Below are 21,236 nucleotides of genomic sequence, written 5' to 3'. Positions count from 1 at the left end.
AAGTGCTCATTGCTTTGGTGGTTGTATGCAGTTATGTAGATGAGTGCAGGATAAGCTGCTCTCCTGTGTACTTAGCTGCTTGCATTTGGGCATTCATAACATATTTGCACACACATCTTAGTGGTTAATGCTCTGGGAGAGAAACCATATCGTGGAATATCTTGGATTTAGTTCAGCCAGCATTGCACAGTGATGAAAAGCTGTTCCTGTGTTGGGATGCCGTGCCTGGGCCTGCTCCAGGCTGGGCTGCATCCTCTGAGCTGCTGCTGGGATTGTGCAGCAGGGGAGGGTCGCACTGCTGATTGCTTGAAGTGAATGGGGAGCTGGTGAGTCCGGAGATCTGCAGGAGAGGGGATTGCTCCGTGGGAACCGAGATAAGGAAGGCTGGATTCTCTGATCAGGCCATCTGGGTGGCTTGCTTCCTTTTGAAAGGTCCTTATTTTTCATTACCAGAGCAACCAAATGCTGGAGCTCATCTTCAAAGGGAGGAGCAGTTCAGCAGAACTGGTTTTCCTGTGCTATTGCATGAGGTCAAGGGTTGCAGCCAGCACTTTGGTGTTCATCTTTAGTCCTGCATGTTCTAGCACAAAGCAGAACGTTTCTCATCAGCATCTGCAGTTGGGTGTATCTGGATGTGGAATGGCATCCCAGCCCGAGCAGCACCCAATGGGGGGCGTGGGGCCCTTGGTGGCAGCAGCACATGTCTGTAGGTGGGCATTCAGGTATTTTTATGGGTTATGACTGAACAAGTTTTACAATGTACGAGTTCCAGTCGTCTGCTTCCTTGCTTAATTTGGCAAGGTTTGTGGGAGGACCGAGCGTGAGGTAAGGGGTAGTTTTGGCTCGGCTCTGCGCAGGGGCTGGGTGTAGTGGTGGTCTGGCTCACCTGAGACACAAGTTGGCTGAGAGATGGAGAGGACATCCTTCTGAAGCCTTCATTCAGCATGGGCTGAGAAAAAAATGGGATGTCAGGAAGGCAGGAAACGTGTTACTTCTAGGCAGGCTTCCCATCTCTGTGGGCTCACGTGGCTGGTTCTGCTTTTCCTCTGGGTTTTGTGCTCTTCTGCCAAGGTTCTTGGAAGGTGAGAGCTAAAAAAAAAACGTGTGGTCATGAGAGATGGAGGTAGGAACTGGTGCAGTGATCGCTGCAAGGAATTGCTCTGCTTTGCTGGTTCCATCCTGCAGCAGCCGCCCTGCCTGCCAGCTCCCTGATGGGTGCAGTGCTGCTGTCCCCACCTGAGCATTACAAACCATCCATCAGATCAGACCCCTTCACCAGGCATTCTGCTGGATCCTCTCTGCTGATATTTCTTCCCATTCTCAGTGCCTCTGCTGAGCTCCCGGGGCAGGAAATCGTCCCTGTGCTGGAGTTTCTGTGGATGGAGGCAGGCTGCACTTCAGCAGTCCTGAACTAACTTCTTGCATAAGAGACTTTCTCTGAGAGCTATTTTTAAAGATGTGGCTTTGGTAAAAATACCCCAGGTGGGAGGGAGAGCTTGCAGCAAACTCTCACCTTCGTGCGCTTGATGGGGTTACGCCCTTTGCTTTATATAGATCAAGAAAATAGGGAATTTGTAATTCTTTAGATAATGGAGGGTTGCTGAATAATGCTGCATAGGAGTCTTTTAAAAAGAAAATGAAGTGTGTTGTAAAGTGAAGTCTGGAACATCTGTGGAACAGCCTCTCCCCAAACTGCTGCAGCCAGTACTCATTGCAAGGAGATGTAAGCAGGGAACAAACGCCGCCCATTTATGCCACCATTTGGGCAATGGGTTTCCCTAATGTCAGTCCACATATTTCTGGGAGAGTCCTGAGATGGGATCACCCCTCTGTCATGGGGCAAACGGGCCTTCACTGGGGGCTTGTTCCTGCAGCTCCCTCATGGGCTGCTCCCCACTGCTGTTGGAGCAGCTGGCTTTCTTGCCGCAAATCTTATTATTTTTTTTTTCCTCTCTTTTAGATTGGGAAAGTTGTGTTAGACCAGATTTATTGAATGCACATGGCAGATAACTGCTTCTTTCTGTCTTATTTGCAAACAGCCCTCTGTAGTCTCTGGGTCCTGTTGCTGGCAGTGCTGCTCTCACACCCACAACAGCGGTGCTTCTTCAGCATCAGTGTTGATGGCAGTACTGGTAGCATTGCTGCACAAAGGCTGGAAAGAGAAACAGGCATCTCACAGCCGAGCTGCTAAATGCAGCCGTGAGATTCTTTTTTCTCTAAAATCTTAAATGTAATCTCCTTTTTTGGGGATAGCTCTATGAAAGTTCACTGGAACTTTCTGAGTATTCGCTCAGTGCTGCCAGGGAAGGTTCTTGACTGCGGTTTATCCAGAATCTGGTAATGAATGTGCACTATGGGGGCCTGGGGATTTGGTGTATGGATTTCCCAGGGTCTAATCATCTCATAAGGCTGCAGAGTGTGACTCCTTCCCCAGTAATCTACTTAACTCCGTAATTTAGTCCTCCTTTCCCTGCAAGGAGAATGAATCTCACAGGTTGTTTGCATGACAAGCAGCTCGGGATTGTCTGAGGCTTGAAGAAGATGCTGGGAGTTAATTGTGGCAGCCTGTGTTAATGGTTTCCCATGTTTGCAGGCGGGCTGAGCGAGGAGGGGAACTGGAAAATGGATTTTGCGGGGAGGGCTGTAGCAGCACCATGTGTTTTGTTAGCTAAAATGCTAAATAAAATGTTTTGCCTCTCAAAGGATGTTCTTCCCCATCAAACGTAATCTCGGGGGAAAGCGATGTTTGGTAGTTGGAGGATTATTGGATTTGCAGATAGAATCTGCTGTTGTAATGTCAGCTACTGACTTATGAGCGAGGCAGCTAGCTGGGAGATGGCTCTTGGCAGTTGACCATGCTGAAAATCTCCCCTCAAAGTCCTTAAAACTCCAATGGACTATGCAAAAAGAAAAAGCCACGAACGCCAGCAAGAAAACATTTACAGCATCCAGGCCTCCATATGGAGAGCAAACAGGGGTGTCCCGTCAGCTGCATTGACTCCTGGTTGTATTAGGATCACCTTGCACCAAAACATCGTTGTGCTAAGAAATGGAAGGATAAGTGACCCGTCATCTCTGTTTTTAATGTGCCTCCCCTAAAGCCAATCACTCTCCTTGGGAGAGGACAAGTCATGGTTAAAGGTGAGCTTGTTTCCATCCTTTCCTTGGTTGTGAGGTTTCCTTTCATTGCAGACGTCTTCCATGAGCTTTCCCTAAATTCAGAGGAAACTGGAATGGTTTGGAAAAGCTCAGCATCAGCAAATGCTCCAGAGGGACATTTAGTGGCAACATGATTAATAAGGGACACTGCTGGTAATGCTATCAAAACAGCACTATTGCAAAAGCATCTGGAGCGTCCCTCTCTGGGGCAGTGGGCTCAGACAAATGACTGCAGCAATTTATGGGCCCCTGTGCAGCACGTGCTTCTTCTCCACCTCCAAGTGTGAGGGGATCAGCGGGCTGAGCGGATCAGTCTTAAGGAGCAGCAGTCTTTAGTAAATCAGGCAACTTTTTTCTGTTCCGCGGTGTTACTGTCCCTGCTGATGGTTTGGTAACAGGGGCACAGTCCTTACACAAACCTATTCTTTTTTTTTCTGTGTCTAGCAATGGCTTAAGGAGCTCTAAAAGGGAATCATTCTCCAGCAGGAACAAATGATGCAAAACATCAGGAGAAAACCCTCCTGCTTTGTGCAGGTGCTCTTGGGTCCTGCTGCCATTCCCTGCTGGGCAGGGCAGGCAGAGGGAGAGAACTGAGAGCAGAGCTTACAAACTCCTCACGTTTTGGGAACGTACTGAGATGAAGTGATATTGGGATTTTCCCCCTTCCTTTGTGGTTTTCACAAAATGAAAGACAACCTCGTGTTCTACACTGGGATAAATTCAAAATATGAAATGAAGGAAACCAGCCACGCTGACACAGGATTCAGTGCAGCCTTCCAAAACCAAAATAGTTTTATGTCATACCCTAGCATGCAGCAGTCACAGATCTGTGTGTGGGCTTTAAGAAATGCCTTCCTTTCTTTTTTTGGAGGAGGAACTTCATTTAGCATCTAAATGATTTCAAGAATTCAGCACAGATTGAATTCCTTCCTCCATTGACGTGAAGCTTTCACGTTGCTTCCGAATGGAGTTGTTCTATCAGCCCTCTGCTCTTCAGGCTCCATTTACCACAAACTTCTCAAACTGATTATACAACTCAGCTCTGATTTCTTATCATGGCTTTGTAATTGTTGGCTCGGTGGTTTGACAGAGGCTGCTTCACCCAGCCTGTTTCCCTTGGCCTTTTGAGGAGGCTCTTGCAGTCGTTAGCAGCTATAAGTGGTATTAATAAGAGGGATCTGTGTCAAGGTTTCTGCATGCAGGACGATGCATTTCTGCAGAAACTGGAGCAAAGCATTTTCTTTTGGAAAAATTGCTGTTGATTTAAAACCAATGCAGTCTTATTTACGAATCTTCTCCAAATTGGAAGGAGCCGGGCTGAAAGGTGTTGGAATTTCTTGGCCTTTTTTCAGTGCTGCATATGAGGTGATCAGCACTTGCCCAGTGCAGCACTGCCTTTTTGGGATGTCCCTGCCGTGCCGTTCTTCCTGAAGCGGTTTTGATGGCTCGGTGAGTACCTTTCTCAGAGCAGGACCAAGCATGTCTGCTGCTTTGGCTTCATCCAGAGGGAGCCAGGAGCTTCTCAGAGGTTTGCCAGCCTTGCATTATCAAAGCCATGAGCAACTTGGTCCGAGTTGATGTTGTCTGTACTTTCAGCATTGGGTTGCACTGGAAACCAATGGTGCCTTTCCTCTTGAAGGTTTGATGATTTAGGACTTATTGTCTTCTCTTTGGACTGACCAGATCTTGCTGTTCAAGTGCTGGATTTGCCTTGTGTAACCAAGCTCCTGGTGGACAGATTAATACTTGGGAAGCAGTTTTCATCATCCGCTGATGAGTTGTGTTTGCAGCCTGTGCCATCACTCTGAGTTATGTCTCTTCTGGCTCTTGACTGTATAAGACTTTGATGCTGAGGGCTTGAGGAAGGCTGGTAGCATCCTGCACTTAGCTGGCCTTAATTCTTGAGCCTCGTGACACTCTGCTGTTACTGGAGAAGCTCCTGGCCTCAGCCATTAGTGATAGAACTGTGGCTCACTTGGTAGTCGTGTACCTGAAGGTTCCTCTTTGAGGTTCTTCTCCAAGGCAAATGGAGACAGACACAACGTGTGAAGCAGTTGGAAGAATAGTTCAGACCTTGAGTCGACATGGAATGAAAAAGTAAAAAAGAGAGGTAGATGTGTGTAACTTGTTCAGACATTGTACGCAATTAATCTTCATCTGTGGCTTTTTAAATAAGCAGCAGCCAGAATATCCCAGATTTGAAACCCATGTTTGTTCAGATGTAATGGATGCGGGGGGAATTCTTTCCGAGCCTCACCCCACAAAGCATCATCTTTCCAGGTAGCTTTACATCAAGTGAATGGGCTGGAGCAGGGCTGCACAGTGCAGGTTTGTGAACCACAGCAGATCTCTGTGTGATGGGGGCATCCCGGTGGGTTCCTGTGTAAGGCTGGCGCTCATTTCATTCTTGACTCTTTTGTACCCATTTGTAATTTTTCTTTTTTTAAGAAAAAAAAAAAAAATCCATGCTGTATTTGAGCTAGAGTTTCTCAGACTTAAGTCTGTGTAAAGATGATTTATGGTGCTACTAGGGGCTCCACTGGAAATGCAAGATCTATTATGAAGTGGGATTGAACAGACCATGCTGAAATGTTTATTGCCTTCTTCAAAATAGAATACATCAGGGTTGATGGTGCCTGTCCAGGAAAGAGAGAGAGTGGTGTAGAGTGGGGCTGGTGGGGTATTTTTAGTATTCCAATAAAAGACAAGGCTTTTAAAGGAAATCACTTATTGCCATTTTGCAATCAAGAATGCAGGAGTGTTCCAGGGACTGCAAGAAATATGCTTCAAGAATGTCGGACCCATAAGGAACTAATCATTAAATATTCTCTCTTTTCCACCCCCGTTTCTTGCTCTGAGGAAGCCATTTAGAAGCTTTGCAATTTGTATGTAAATCTCAGCCCTTCTGACCACGCAGTTAAGTATCCAAGTGACTTAGGAGCCAACATCCCATTTTCAGGAGTTCTTACAATTCCTGTGCAAGTAGGGCACTTTTTAAAATAAAAGACACATGGACCAGACTTCAAGAACACTTAATCTGACCTGAAATGACTTGGTATGAACAGTATATGATGCTTTTGTGCTGTAACTCACCCTCCTTGGTCAGTGCCTTGCTGGTAAAGTTCCTCTTACAGGTTCAGATAGAGCAGTAAAGCTGCAGTTCTGTTTCTGCAGCTTATTCTTTTCATTGAACTGACTTGAGCTGTGATTTCTTTATTTTACTTATTTTACTGTTCATGCATAACACTAATTGTTGCTGCTTTAAACATTTCAGAAGCATCCTGGCACTATAACACATCCATCTCACCCAGTAACCCCAGCATTTGGTTGAGTGAAAAACAAAGGAGGAGGCAAAAGATAATACCTCCTTAAGTGTTTTAAGAGCCTTATGGGACGATTTACTGATGTGTCTGAGCAGATCTGGGGCTACCTGCTCCCTCTCCCCACGCTCCCATCTCTTTCCTTGTGCTGGCACAGCATCCTGGTGAGCCGGTTTGGAGAGCTATAATGGCAGAAAACTGACCCTACCAAAAACAAAGCTGGGGTGTCAGCGCAACGGCAGATGGACACAGGCAGATGTCCCTTCTGTGCCAGGCCAACAGAGCAATCCTTTCATTTTATTTATTTTTTTCCCATTTGTTTTTACTGGAGGAACAACAGCCCCCCACTGGGATCATCTGTCGTGTCCCTGCATAGCGCTGCCCCAGGTAGCGGCTTGGGGTGGTGGTTCCTTTTGGGATCCATTGGGGGCTGCCAGCTGGGCTGCAGCCCTGTGCCAGTGTGCAGGCTGCTGGGGAAGGAGCAAAGGATGGATGGATTTGAGGAGGAGCTACGAGTCTGGGATGTAACCCATCCTAGCCCTGCTGTCTGTGCAGGTTGGTTAAGGTTGGGGAAAGATTGTAAGCTAAATGAGGGGAGATTTAGGTTGGATGTGAGGTGGAAATTCTTCACTTAGAGAGCAGTGAGACCCTGGCACTGCTGCCCAGAGCTGAGTGTGCCCCATCCCTGGAGGTGCCCAAGGCCGTGGATGGGCCCTGGGCAGCCTGAACTGGGGAAGGTACCCAGCCCTTCCAACCCAATGCAACCAAGGTCCCTTCCAACCCAACCCAGTGCAGCCAAGGTCCCTTCCCACCCAACTCAACACAACACAACCAAGGTCCCTTCCAACCCAACCGAACCCAACCCAACGCAGCCAAGGTCCCTTGCAACCCAATCCAACCCAACCAACGTCCCTTCCAACCCAACCCAAGGCACCCAAGGCCCCTTCCAACCCAACCCAAACAGGCTTCCAACCATTTTATGATTCCCTGCTGGTTTTCTCACAGCATATTCTGGAAAAGAAGAGTTCAGGTGCCACCCGTGTATTGGTTGGACTCACTTGGGTGAGCCTGGTTTAAAGGCAGGGACTTGTAGGATCCCACCCGGGCTTGTTTTGTTTCCTTTCTTCTGGGAAGGCTTAGTGCACGCTGCTGGTTTTCAGACTTTCACAAGTCCTGTTCCAAGCTGTAACACAGTTGTTCAGAAATGCAGCCCAGTTCTTGACTGATCTTGTTTCTTGGCATTGCTTATGTAAGGGAAAGGATGCTAGAGAGCTTGGAGAAGGGAAAGTTGGAAAGTGTGCGTGCTTATTTAATTTTAAGAAAAAGGAAGAAAAATAAGCTACATGCAAAAAAATCCAGTAACCGTGTCTGCTGATGACCTTTGGGTTTGGAAATAGTTTGATAATAGCAGTGTGAGGACAGGCAAGGAAAGTCTGTGAAGTCACTTGAGCAAAAGCAAAAGGAAAAAACATGAGCGCGTTTCCAGCTTCGTGCATGCTGGGGTCTGGGTGATGTCCTGCACTGGGCTGGCTGTGTGCAGCCTGTGCTTCCCTTGCACACATCACCAGAAGCATCAGGCAGAGCTCAGTGGAAGCTGCCTGGTTTGATTGGAAGTAAAATAGACAGTATCAGGGAAAGCAGCAGCTAGGGGCTCCTGCAGGGAACGGTAGGTTTAAATTGCTGGTGTTTGCTGGGCTGGGTGCAAAGCCCTGCACAAACAGGGAACTTCCAGCTTTTCCCTCTTGGTGAATTTGTGTCCACTCTTCGTGCAGTGAGGTCTGCAGTAAGTGGTTTCATTAGCAAGTCATCAGAAGAGTTTGCAGAAGGCGTCACTTAGATGTGTGTGAGTTGTGTCAGTACTCTTTGACTCAGTGATGCTTATCAAATGTACATGGAGTTTCTCCCAGGTAGCGCTGTGTGAACTGACCCGGCTCCCCAGAAGGACAGGTTATCTCAGTCCTGCTCTTGCCATGCCCTCGACCTGTCTTCAAACCCAAACAGATGTCACACCTCTCTCTGAGCTGCAGTTCCTGCACTGTGGAAGGGAAATTGTCTCAGCAGTCCTCACCTCCACCAGAAACCTTCCTCAGCCATGCCTGCTTTTGTCTATGTCTCCCCTTGACACAGGAGGTGAATGAACTGGATCTTAAGGAGACCTGTAGAGGTATCACCATGTTTGCGTTTACGTGGCACCTTGAGCTTTGGATTGCAGCCATCAAGGAGTGCCAGAAGCACAGATTCCTTCGGTGCGGAGTGAGCAGTGGCTGTGCTGGAGATGTGAGCAGTGGTGGGAGCCCAGTGCTGGGAGGGCTGCACTCAGCTCCGCCACTCCTCCGGCCGTGGCAGTTCATTTGAGGTTGGGTTTTTACAAAATGTACATCGCTTTCTTGAAAGAATATGGGATTTCACTGCAAGTGCTCTTGGAAGTAGTTCAGTGTGCTATCTGGCACGCGTTTGTAATTTGAAAAATAGATTAGAAGAGAAGCAAATTGAGGTCTAACAATAATGGATGAAGGGAAACGCTTATCTCACTTCCTGCCGTTCTGTTGGGCTGTGCATGTGGTTTGGGACCCGAACGCTGGGGATCATTTGATCACTGAAGCAATAAAAGTTTTGGATTTAAACCCACTTTGCCTTTCTCCTGGAGCCGGCTTTGCCATTTGTTTCTGTCTCGCTGTTGTTTGCCAGCAGCAGGTGCTGCTGTCAGCGCTGGGAGGCGCGCTGTGACCCGATGGAAGGCTCATGCAAACAGCATCACACTGCAACTCCATCGCACTGCAGAGAGAGGAGCACGGCAGCAAAATGCAGCTTTTCATAGCGTAGAATAGCAGAGTCAGTAAGGTTGGAAATGACCTGTAAGATCACCCCAACCCAGCACACCATGCCCTCTGACCACATCCTCCTGTGCCACATCCCTGCTGCTTTGGAACACCTCCAGGAATGGTGATCCCACCACCTCCACGGGCAGCTGTGCCACTGCATCACCACTCTCTGGGAGAAGAACATTTTCCAAATATCCAGCCTGAAGCTCCCCTGAAGGGGATATGTGAACCAGCGTGGCCCGAGGAGTGACCACCTGGAGGCAACACCTGTGCATTTGGTTCTCTTCCCACATTTCGCCTATCATTGCATGGCTAACTCCAAGTGCAGAGTAACTCCGAGCTTTTCGTCCTACACAGGAATGACCTCGCTCTGTCTCTTTTCCAAACAAGGAATTAATAATGCAATAGTTGTTGTTTCCAAAGAGCTTAGCTTTCATGAGCAGTGTCTCCTTTTTTCCCTCAGACCCAATGAAACACATGGGCGTTGGAGCTTTTAATAACCCTTCTCGGAGCCTGGTCTTGATTTGTGTGAGTGCTGCCAATGATTTCCATGTCAGAGCTGAGAGGTACGAGTGCAGTGTTGAATTTCTGGGCTGACCAAGGGAGGTCAGAAGCAATAATGCTGGACTCCCCGGTGGACAGGCGTGGGACAGCACACAGCCACGGCGCTTTGCACAGCCCCAGCACAGGTTTGGCTGTCACAGAGCTAATAAAGAGCGGGGCCTCCAGGGAGATGGCTTCAGTGATGCAGGTGTAGGGATCGGGGAGTGTATTTACATACAAGCCGGCTTAATAGCGTGGGATTTGTGCTAAAGTGGTTCTTAATGCAATACAAATTGCGTGCCCTGTCTCACTTGAAGGCAGGAGGATGTTAGGGGGAGAGGTTTTACAGCTTTTGGGGGAGAAAGTGGCTTCTTTTAGGGAAGGTGAAGGGCAGCAGGATGGGTGTGCTGGGTGCTTGCTGTGCTGGATGAGCACATTAGGGGCAGGAGTGGGGCTGTGCTGCCCTGACAGATTGGGGCCAGGAGTTGGGCAGCAAATTAACTCTGAAAGAGTAGATAAAGGTGTTGGCTTTTTTTTTTTTATTTTAACACTGTGAAGTTAAAATGTCCATAAAGAAAGCAGCCCAGCCTCTGGTTGCAGCTCCATCCTCTCCCTGCTTCCCTCCCGCCCTATAAAACAGCCATTATGTGTTTATAAGTCAGCGCTCCGTGTCTGGTATAAAAGAAGACTTGTTCATAAACTTCTGGAGAGACGGTTCGGTGGGAATATAACTTTCTTGGCACAAAACAAGCAGCTTTTTCCAGATAATTCAATGCTATACCAGGCTTTTTAAAGTCCTTGCATGCTATTTATTATTTTTATATCATCTATAAAAGACACCAGTGCTGAGGATGGCACTACGCTGAATTGAACACAATCACCCCATGGAAGGAGAAGCTGTCCCTCTGCATGTGCTCATATTTACTTCTCCTGTTTATAAGGCCTATCCACTGCAGCCAGGGCTGGAAGAGATTTCCTCGCTCATTGAGTCCAGAGCTCAGCTATCACAAGCAAACTCACCCTGCACTTGCTTTCATCAGCTCTGCTAAGATACTGCAAAACCATTTTGGACCTTCTCCCCAGTTCTTGCCTATTTCCATTGTCAGTGCTGTTGGGCTGCACCCAGAGAGCCCAGCACTGCTGCCCACAGCTGGGGGTGGGCAATGGATGGCCCTGGGCAGCCTGAGCTGGGGATGCAGGCAGTAGGGTGCCTTCCAACCCCACCACTGTAGGGTTCCACGAACCCCCAAGGAAGGATGGCACGTTCAGTCTCAATGGCTGTGGTACCACGGCTGTAGGACAGTGCTCATGGAAAATCAGTGGGCTGATAGAGGTGGACCAGAGATCCTTTGACACGTATTCCGGAGGGAGTTGTCAAAACAAGATGTATTTATGACAGAGTTCCTGCCTGCCTTTTCAAAGGCTCTTGAGTCCCAGCCAGATCCTGAACACGCTCGGGTTCCCAGGAGTTACGCTGAGCACAATAATGGATATTTCACGGTAAATATTGCCTTGTCACAAAGCTGGCACGAGCAGCAGCGGGCTGAGAAGGCATCAGCATCAGCTGTGTGCTGAGGAGCAGAAATCAGAGCTGGGCTCCGGCTGTTGTTAGCACTAACAGCAAAGGGCACCGGGAGGGAGCTCAGCATACCCAGAGCTCACACCTCTGCCCTGGGCTCTGAGTGCCAGCTGATTGCTGCATGTTGCACTGACCCATGCCATCCCCTCCATCTCCTATGGGAGCAAATCCTCGTGCACTTTTTCCAAGAGTAAACGCAGAATGTTTCCTTCTGCTGCTGCTGCCCTGCGTGCTCTGCAGCTTCCCAGTGTTGCCCATCAGCCTCGGTCTGTGTGTCCCCAACCTTCCCCGCTGTGCAGCGCTGCTGCGTTTACGTGCGCTTCTTCTTGGGAGCTGTCAAGGAATAATTACGCCCCATTAACTCGGTATCGTTAATAGCTCACACCTACAGAGCGCATTCCAAGAAACCGATCTCGCTCGTCTCTTAATTGCTAAAGTCCATAAACTCCATTGCACTGCAACCGTGCAAAGGATTTGCACCCTCTAAACTGCCTCCCCCCGGTGCAGAGCGCAGATCTGCGCACAGAGCTCACCTGTGTGGTGCTGAGCATTGTGAGCACAGCCTGGGGGGGCAGAGCAGATCCGAATTGGGCTGAGCAGAACAGGAGGAGCACTGCTGGAAAAACACATCGGGCCTGGCGCGGGGATGGTTCCTGCACAGAAAACATGACACTATTGACAAAGAGCCGTCTCTAATATCCTTTTCCAGCTTGGAAAGAGGAGTTTATTTTAATACATCCTTTTTTAATTGCCATGAGCTGGACTTGTAAATATTGTAAGTGGTTGAGTAATCGTCATCTGCTCACGGACTGAGAGTGGGGACGTTTTTTTTCCGCTCTTGGAGCCCCAGTGTGTTCCCACAGCTCTGCTGGGAGTGCTGCGGGCAGACACCGACCTGGAGCCCAGTGCTGGAGGGCCCAGTGAGGGGCTGTGTGTGCAGCCCAGCCCTCCAGGGCGGTGCTTCTGCCATCCGTGGGCTGGGGGATGTGGGGCAGTGGCTGCACCGTGGGGCAGAGCTGTGCTGCACCCAGCAGCATTGCCCCGTGTTCGTTTTCCAAAGGCAGGTACAGCGCTGGGAGCTCTGCTCACACTCTGCAGAGCCCTCTGGAAGTGGGAGTAGTTTGCGTTGGAAACAATTTCCTGATGCAATTTGGGTTTCCTCCCCAATAATCCTTTCCCCCGGCGGGACGGTACAGAGGGATTCCAGAGCAGCTCTCGCAATGAGCTGAGCGTATCCCCTGTAATCTTCGTGAGGCAGATGTCAGAGCAGGAAGATACTCCGCAGGCACAGCTAAAAAATTAATTTGAGGGGTCGGTGAGAGAAGATCAACGTGACTCGGGGGCTCACAGTGCTACGGGAATGATGTGCCTGGGGGGGCAGTGGGGTTTTTTGTGGGGGGGGGGAGATGTAATTGCAAAAGACCAATTGTAAAAGATGAAGACAGCAACCTTACCGCCTCGTCTCTTCTCTTCCAGGAATGCTGGTGGTGATCGTGCTGCTGCTGATTGCCATCGCTGTGGTCGCTGTCTGGCCGACGAAGTAGGGGGGGCCCGATGGAGCTGCAGCTGAGCTCCACAGAGAGCCCTGTGCTGCACAGAGCCCTGCTGTGCTTCCGATGAGCCCCGCAGCGTCAGCATGAAGCCGTGTCCAGCAGACATTGTCCCTCCACTCGGCACATGGCTGAGGACTCTCTCCCTGCCTGGATCTCACGCGGTGGGAGGACGCAGCCGTGCAATGGGTGCACATCCCAGAGCAGCTCCACCACAAGAGCTGACGATGTGCTCCCTGCCTGCCCACTGCTGCTGGATATAGGGGGCCTCTGGGTGCACAGTGTGCTTAAAGCACACCCACCCTGTTCTGCCGTGCCCTGGGATGTGTGCTTGTGTCCGTGCTCCCATCTTGGGGCTGAGATCTGCCTCCTCCTTTTATAATTTTAAACTGAAGAGAAGGATGACTTATTAAAAACGATCAAAAAAGCGATACTGAACACTCACTCGTGGCCAAAAAGAAAAAAGAAAAAAAATAGTTATTTTGTTATCTTTGCCAATTTGATTTCAGACTTGGTAGAGCAAGCAATAACTACAAAATAAAAGCTGGTCTGTTTCTATACAACTTGTCTGCCTGCTGTCGGAGTGCTTGCCATCACCCCATGGCACGCAGCACCCAGGAGCTGACTTTGGGGAGGGGCTCCACTGCCTCCCAAAGGGACCCCCAGATTTACCTTCTGGTGACATCTGACATCTCGTTGCCATCCCTGGCTGTGGCCATGGGGCCCAGGAGCCCATTTGCTGCTTCACACTGCACTGAGAGCTCAGCTTTGGGGGGGGGGGAAGGACCCCACTGAACCATTTGTCCCCGCAGTAAAGATCTGAGATTTCTGCCCTCCGTGATGTTTTGGAATGAATAAATCAATGGAGCCACCAAGAGCATGGGTCACACGGGCTGACCCCGGAGCCGTCTGCAGCACCGTTTGCAGCACCGTTTGCTTGGGGTTTTTTGTCCTCTAAAGCTGAAATCCCCCCCCCTGCAGGGATGGGGAGCATCGTAGGGCTCTGCTGTGCCCCATCCCAGCCATGTGTTGGCACCCAGAGGTGTCCCCATACCCTGGGGGTGATGGGAAGCAGAGCTCCATGCACACCGTGACGGTTTACAAGAGTTTATTCGATGCGTTTCTGACTTTAGTTCTAGCAGTGGGTGCTGGACAGTTACAAGCTCCTTCAGGTTCAGTTACAGCCAATCTAACAAAACGAACCGAGAGGAAAAAATAAACCAAAAAAAAAACGGAACAAAAAAAGAAAAAAAAAACAAAAAACAAAAAACAGTAACTTGGCAAAACAATAAGAAAATCCACAACTTTTTTTTTTTTTTCACATGTCATTAAATATATTCATATATAATAACCATAATATATTAGTATGCATCGTAAAGAAACATTGCCCAAAGCCGTATGCAATGGTCGTAACTAAACAACATTTACAGTTCAAGATATTAACAGAAATAATCAAAACCATAAAAATGAACACAGGTTTGTGACAGCTCCAGGACCGAGAGCAGGCGGCTGCGTGGGGACGGATGCAATGGAGGGGACGGAGTGGTGGTGGTTTGGGCATTTGTGCTGCTCCTCGGCCCCATCCCAACCTCTGCTCACGTCCCCCTGGGTTGTCCCCATGTCACAGCGGGGTCCCAGCACTGTGGGATGGTGCCCCAAGGGACGCTGGGCTCATGGGATGAGCGTGCATTGATGCGTGGTGGTGACACGGCGGAGCTCTGACCGTGGTGGTGATGTTTGGGGGGGTGAAGATTTGCCTCGCTGGGTGATGGCTGTGGGTTCCCCCGGGGTGATCCTGGGGCTGCGGGGCTGCGGGGAAGGGCTGCGCCCATGGACACTCAATGCTGGGACGTCCCAAGAGATGGGCAGCAGTGGCAGCAGCGGCACCGTTTGCACCAAAGGCACCAAAAGCATGAATTGTACCAGTGGCCATCAGTAGCACCAGTTGCACCAAAGTCACCAAGGACACCAGTTGTACCAGTGACACCAGTGGCACAAATGGCAACAGTGGCACGTGTTGCACCAGCTGCATCAAAGTCACCGAGAGAAGTCGTACCAGTGGCACCAGTGACACTGGTTGCACCAAGGTCACCAAAGGTCACCGAGGGCACCAGTGGTACCAGTGACACCAGTGGCACCAGCTGCTCCCCTAGTCATGCGTACAGGGCCATGAATGGGCTGGAACCCCAGAGGCACCAAGCCCTGGTAGCTGTACAGGAGCTGGCTGGTGGTGGAGCAGAGCTGGGAGCACTGGGGCTGTGCTGGGAGCTGGGGAAGGCGCTCAGGGGGCACAGGGCACGCACTGTGGGCATCCCCACATCCCCTGCGCTCACCTTCCTGCTGTGCAGGGCAGGAAGGGACTTGGGGACAGATTCTTGTTGGCCGCAGTTCCCTTGGATGCATGGCTGCTGGCTCTTGCTGGGCTCTGCAATGGGGGAATCCAGCCCTGTGCTGGGTGAGGGGGTGAGTAGAGTCGGGTTTGGAGGCTGCTTTTCCCCCAGACCGCTTCCTATGGGACTGGGGGCTCTGCAGACCTCCCTCCCTCCCTTCCTCCCTCCCTCCGTGGTGGCTGCTGCCCTGGAGCCCTCTGCTTTGCACCTATTTACACGGCTGCCTCGCTTTATGGTGGTTTATGTCATTACATAAATATTGTCGATTGCTATAAAACAAGGCAAAAACCGCTGGAAAATGTCATAAAATGGATGTTTCCAAGTTTCCTGAAAGGAAAAAGAGCGGGGAGGTTTTGCTTTGCGTAGCGACTGAATGTTTGCTTCCCCCCCAGGTATCACACTGCCCTCGAAGCCGTGGATTGGGGGACCCCAGAAGCCCCTGCTGTGCCATGGGGCTGAGCATGGGGCTGAGCAGTGCCACGGCACCTGGCCTTGGTCTGGAGGCTGTGTTTGCTGTCCTGGGGCAATTCTTGAGGCAGCCATGGTTGGGTGTTTCTGTGGGATGGGAGTGCAGTGTGCACCTCGCCCTGCCCCGGCCCCACTGTGAGCACCACAGCACTGAGAGGCTCAGGATGGCTGTGCCAGCTCCATATTGGGCTGCTGCTGGAAGTTGGGGTCCATGTGCTGGGGAGGGCTCCTCCAGCATCGCCGCTGTGCTCCTGGCTGCCTTGGTGTGGGTGCAGCGATGGCAGTTTGGTGATGGTTTGGTGGCAGGGGTTGGTTCACTGTTGTCTCAGTACTGGTTTGGTGTCGTTTTGGTGCTGGTTCAATGTTGGTTTGCTGTGGGTTTGATGTCGGGTATCAGTTTGGTGCCAGTTTGCTGTCAGCTCCAAGTCAGGTCTGAGCCACTCCGGTGCCATCACTGTTGGTTCGGTGCGGGTTGGTGCCCAGCAGCAGCGCAGTGCTGGCTGTCCTTTCAATGTCAGCTCAGTGCCACCCAGCTGTCCTTTTGGAGCCATCTCGGTGCCCCTGTGTATCCCTGTCCCCCCCTCCCCAACCACTGCTCCACACCCCCTCTCCGCCCGGCACTTTTATCACCACATCTGCAGTTCCGTCGTTGGGTTTCATGTTTTTTCTTTACCATTTCATCCCTCGATACAAGACGCCCTGAGCCCCCCATGCCCACCCCCCGCCCGCACCCAGCAGCGCTCAGTCCATCACCGCTCCTCCCTACGCCTTCCTACACTTCCCCTTCTTCTCCCGCTGCTGGAACTTCCGCAGCCGCCGTGCCCACGTGTCCCGCCATTGGATCACCAGGCTGCTCTTGTCCGCGATGATGCCGCTCTGGTCTGGAGAGTCCTCGGTGCTGCCCAGCAGGAGGTACTTCTTCATGGGTTTCACCTTGGGGCACTTGCAGGCGATGTCCTTGGCGTGCACCCACAGGGTCTGATCCCCGCGCCGCAGCCGGTTGCTGCCCTGTTTGTAGACGGAGATGATGTTGACGGTGAACTTCCACCAGTCGGCATTTTTTTCCGCTTTCAGGATGTGGATCTGCACAGCTGGAAAAGAAGAAGGGAGAGGAGAAAGGCTGTTACGTGTGAGCTGCAGAGAGCAGAGCGAGCTCAGCCTCCCCCCTCCACCCTGCACTGCGCAGCCCTCCATTGCTCACCACACACCCTTCCACCCACCCTGCACATCCCCTCCACCCCACGCTGCACACCCCTCCATTGCATACTGCACACCTCTCCACCCTGCACTGCACACCCCCACCCCACACTGCACACCCCCCCACCCCGCATTGCATACTCCCCACCCTGAATGCACACCTCTCCATTGCACACTGCACACCCCTCCACCTTACACTGCATCTCTCCACCCCGCACTGCACACCTCTCCATCCTGCACCGCACACCCCCACCCCACGCTGCACACCCCCCATCCTGCACTGCACACCATGCACCCTGCACTGCACAGCCCTGCACTGCGCACCCCTTCATTGCACACTGCACAGCCCCCACCCCACGCTGCACATCTCTCCATCCTGCACTGCACACCCCTCCACTGCATGCTGCACACCCCTCCATCCCACGCTGCATACCCCCTATCCTGCACTGCACACCCCTCCGTTGCACACTGCACACTCCCACCCCACCCTGCAAAGTGTCAGTACTTTTCCTGCCGAGCATGGCATGCACACCAGCTGCTTTCATTAAAAAAAAAAAAAAAAAAAAGGGGGGGGAGAAGAAGAATTAAACAAACACCCGAAGCTCTGACCGTGTATTTCCCAGCCTGGTGTGAAGGTAACAAAATGTGAGCATCAGCCAACTTTTAGTTTTTGGAAACAAATCTTTCCAAAAGAGCTCAAACCTTTGACCTGCCCGGCTCCGCGCTGACAGCATGGAGAGAGTGAGTGGGAAGGAACTGGGAGGAGCTCACAGGACACCCCATGCTGACCCACGGTGTGGGGAGAGCTGTTGGGGATGGCTGCATGGTGCCTCTGTCCGTGGGGTGGAGGGAGTGAAGCTGAGGGGCAAGTTGGCACTGCCACAGCTGTGATGAATTCCATATGCAGCCTCATTGCATCCCACATGGAGACCCAGAGCATCCTATGCTCGGCCCCGTTGCATCCCATATGCAGCCCCATTGCATCCCACACTCAACCCCACTGCAGCCCATAAGCATCCCCACTGCATCCCATGCTCAGCCCCACTGCATCTCATGCTCAGCCCTATTGCATCCCACGTGCAGCCCAACAGCATCCCATACTCAACCCCACAGTGTCCCATGCTCAGCCCTACTGCATCCCATGTGCAGCCCCACAGCATCCCATGCTTAGGCCCACTGCATCCTGTGCTCATCCCCACTGCATCCCACATGGAGATCCACTGCATCCCATTTGCAGCCCCCACTCTATCTCATATGCAGCCCCACAGAATCCCATGCTTAACCCATGCTCAGCCCCACTGCATCCCGCACACAGAGGATATAGGGCAGAGCCTTTGAGACCGCAGTGATGACACTCTGGGAATGGAAAGCACTGCATCCTCCCCCGCTGGAGCAAAATGTTCATATGGGATTTTTTTTTTTCTTTCCTTTTTATTATTATTATTTTTTTTAAAACGTATTTGGCAAAGGCACTGAGCTTTGCCTCTCCAGCCGCCAGTTTCCTACTGCCTCAATATGGGGGATTTACAGCCCTTAATCCTGCTGGGGCACAGGGCCATCCCAGCCCCACACCTCTGCTGGGGCTCTCCCCGCAGTGCCGCAGGGGGGCAGTGGGCACAGCACTGTAGGACCCCCCCCTCATCCCCTCCCCCCGCTCTCTCCATCATTGCTGTACTGCAAATATTTGCACTGAACCCATCTTGTGGGAAAGAGCCCAATTTATCAAAAGAAAAAACCACCGCAACAGTACCCAAAGCAGAGAGATAGGGGAAGTGAATCGGGGACAACATCCCCTTTCAGCCCGTGAATGGGGCGGCCAGCTCAAAGGCCCCATTGAGGAGTGTGGGGTGATAGCAGCCAGTGGAGCCCGCGGGAGCAGGAGCTCCGTTCAGCTAATTAGGGCCTTTTAGGACATTCAGTGTAGCAGTGCCATGGAACGATGAGGAAAAGAGTCTCCTAATTGGCATCCCACTGCGGTGTCACTCAGAGGGGCTGCATTATCCCTCGTGCAACTTTTCAGCCCTTTCTTCCCTCCCAGCTCTGCGGGAAGCGCGAGCTGTCCCAGCACTGAGCCGCCCCATTGCTGGTCCCACAGCGTCGCTCTTCCCCTATCCCAAAGCACTGCTGTCCCAGAGCATTGCAGATCCCAAAGCATTCCTCATCCCAAAGCACTGCACTGCAGCGTTGCTTATCCCAAAGCACTGCTTACTCTGCAGCATCCCTTAAACTGCAGCTTATCCCTTGGCATTGCCTACCCCACAGCAGCACTCATCCCACAGCATCATCTACCCTGCAGCATCGCCTATCCCATCCCACAGCATCACTTATCCCACAGCCTCTCTTATTCCTCAGTATCACTTCTCCCATAGCATCTCTTCTCCAATAGCATCTCTTATCCCATAACATCACTTATCCCACAGCGTCTCTCATCCCATAACATCTCTTATTCCATAATATCTTATATCACAGAGCATCACTTCTCCCACAGCATCACTTCTCCCATAGCATCTCACATCCCGTAGCATCTCATATCCCATAGCATGTCATATCCCATAACACCTCTTATCCCACAACATCACTTACTCCACGACATCTCTTAACCCATAACATCTCTTATCCCATAATATCTCTTATTCCATAACATCTTATATCCCACAGCATCACTTACCCGTAACATCTCTTGTCCCATAACATCTCTTATCCCACACCACCTCATCCCACAGCACTGCCCGCCCCGCAGCACTGTCTGCCCCTCACCCTACAGCACAGCACTGCCGGGTTTGGGGTGGCTGCACTCACCATAATCCTTCTTGCAGTACTTCTTCATGTTAATCTTCAGCTTCCCCTTGGAGGCTTTGCAATACGAGTCACAGTCTGTGGGGCAGAGGGGGAGCAGGGAAACACCATTAATGAGCTGGAACATGAGGAGAAGCTGTGGGGGGATGCACCCGGACACCCCTCTGAGGGGTCAGGGGCTGTCAGCAGTTCTGTCTCTCCCAGGGCACAGAGACCCCTCCCACAGTGCCCCCACAGCCCCGTTCTCACCCCACAGAGCCCCATTGTCACCCTGACCCCGTGGGGTCAGCCTGGCAGTGGGGTTGGGGAGGAAAGTAGTGGTCCATGGAGTCAGAGGTGGGGGATGCAAAGCTGTATTCCATTCGGTTTTGTAAATACACTTCATTTTTGGTTGCAGAGCTGGAGTTGAGAGTGTGAGGCTGAACGCTGCAGGGAAGCACAGTGCAGGGCTGAACCCCACAGCAATGGGACTGGATGGGTGTGGGATGGATGTAGGATGTATATGGAATGGATATAGGATGGATGGGGGATGGATGTAGGTTGGATATGAGATGGATGCAGGATGGATATGGGATGGATGTAGGATGGATATAGGTTGAATAGGGGATGGATGCAGGATGAATGTAGGTTGGATATGGTATGGATGTAGGTTGGATGTGGGATGGATATGGAATGGTTGCAGGTTGGAAATGGGCTGGGTGTGGGATGCAGGCAGTGGGCTCAGGGCTGCAAATTGCAGTGCTCACTGTTTCTAAAGGGTAACTAATACTCCACCAAAGCCACATGTCGGGAACGGAAATGAATGGCCCTCAATCCCGACATGACAGAGCAATTACAGCCTCATTTCTTGGCTGGGGTGTGTAACTCAAACTGCAGGTTTGAGGCTTCGAGCCCCCATGGGATTTGCGTTTCTAATCCTGATTTATACAGCTGAATTCCCATTGATTTCCCCCAGGTTGGGCCCTAAATGCCTCTGTGGGCTGACAGCCAGCATGGGGGTGCCAAAGCTCACGGAGCACCCCCTGCACCACACCCAGCCCCACAGCCCCAAGCAGAATCCTCACCCCACAGCCTCTTCCCAAAGCACCGTGCCTGGGATGCCCCAGAACCTCCTTATGGCTGTGCCATGGGGCCATCCGACCCACGCGAGGGGCAGCAGGACGCACTCCCACCCAGGAGAACTGCCCGAACCTCTCCCTTGGAACAAGGAGTGCGGACAAGCTCGCGGAAACCTCCTTTATTCTGGCTGAGCAAGATTGATTGGAAAACAAATTGGCGCAAATAAAGCATGTAATTAGATTAAAGCCTCTTGCCCGCAGCGCTGGGATGGAAAGCAGGGACGGGCGCTCAGCAGCGTTGGCTGCCCTATAACAGCCCAACCTGACAACAGCTCCCCAGCCGAGTGGTGCTGC

General features: G+C 51.4%; 2 protein-coding genes across 2 annotated transcripts in view; one reads left to right on the top strand and one right to left on the bottom strand.

Annotated features, from left to right (window-relative positions):
* Positions 1–13,552, top strand: part of STX8 (syntaxin 8) — a 79,755-nt gene extending 66,203 nt beyond the window's left edge. Inside the window, exon 8 of the mRNA XM_031599190.2 lies at positions 12,900–13,552. Within this exon, the coding sequence (XP_031455050.2) occupies positions 12,900–12,967 (68 nt within the window). The 3' untranslated portion in view covers positions 12,968–13,552. The remainder of the gene's footprint in view (positions 1–12,899) is intronic.
* Positions 13,553–14,045: 493 nt separating this feature from the next.
* The window catches only part of NTN1 (netrin 1), a 49,838-nt gene continuing 42,647 nt past the window's right edge, over positions 14,046–21,236 (bottom strand). Inside the window, exons 5-6 of the mRNA XM_031599192.2 lie at positions 19,828–19,902; positions 14,046–16,922 (exon numbers count right to left, since the gene is read on the bottom strand). Of these exons, the coding sequence (XP_031455052.1) occupies positions 16,594–16,922; positions 19,828–19,902 (404 nt within the window). The 3' untranslated portion in view covers positions 14,046–16,593. The remainder of the gene's footprint in view (positions 16,923–19,827; positions 19,903–21,236) is intronic.

The sequence above is a fragment of the Phasianus colchicus genome, chromosome 20, assembly GCF_987193195.1.
Source record: "Phasianus colchicus chromosome 20, bPhaCol1.hap1.1, whole genome shotgun sequence".
Classification (NCBI taxonomy): Eukaryota; Metazoa; Chordata; class Aves; order Galliformes; family Phasianidae; genus Phasianus; species Phasianus colchicus.
The sequence above is the reverse complement of the archived record's forward strand: the minus strand, read 5'-3'. Positions and strand labels throughout refer to the sequence as shown.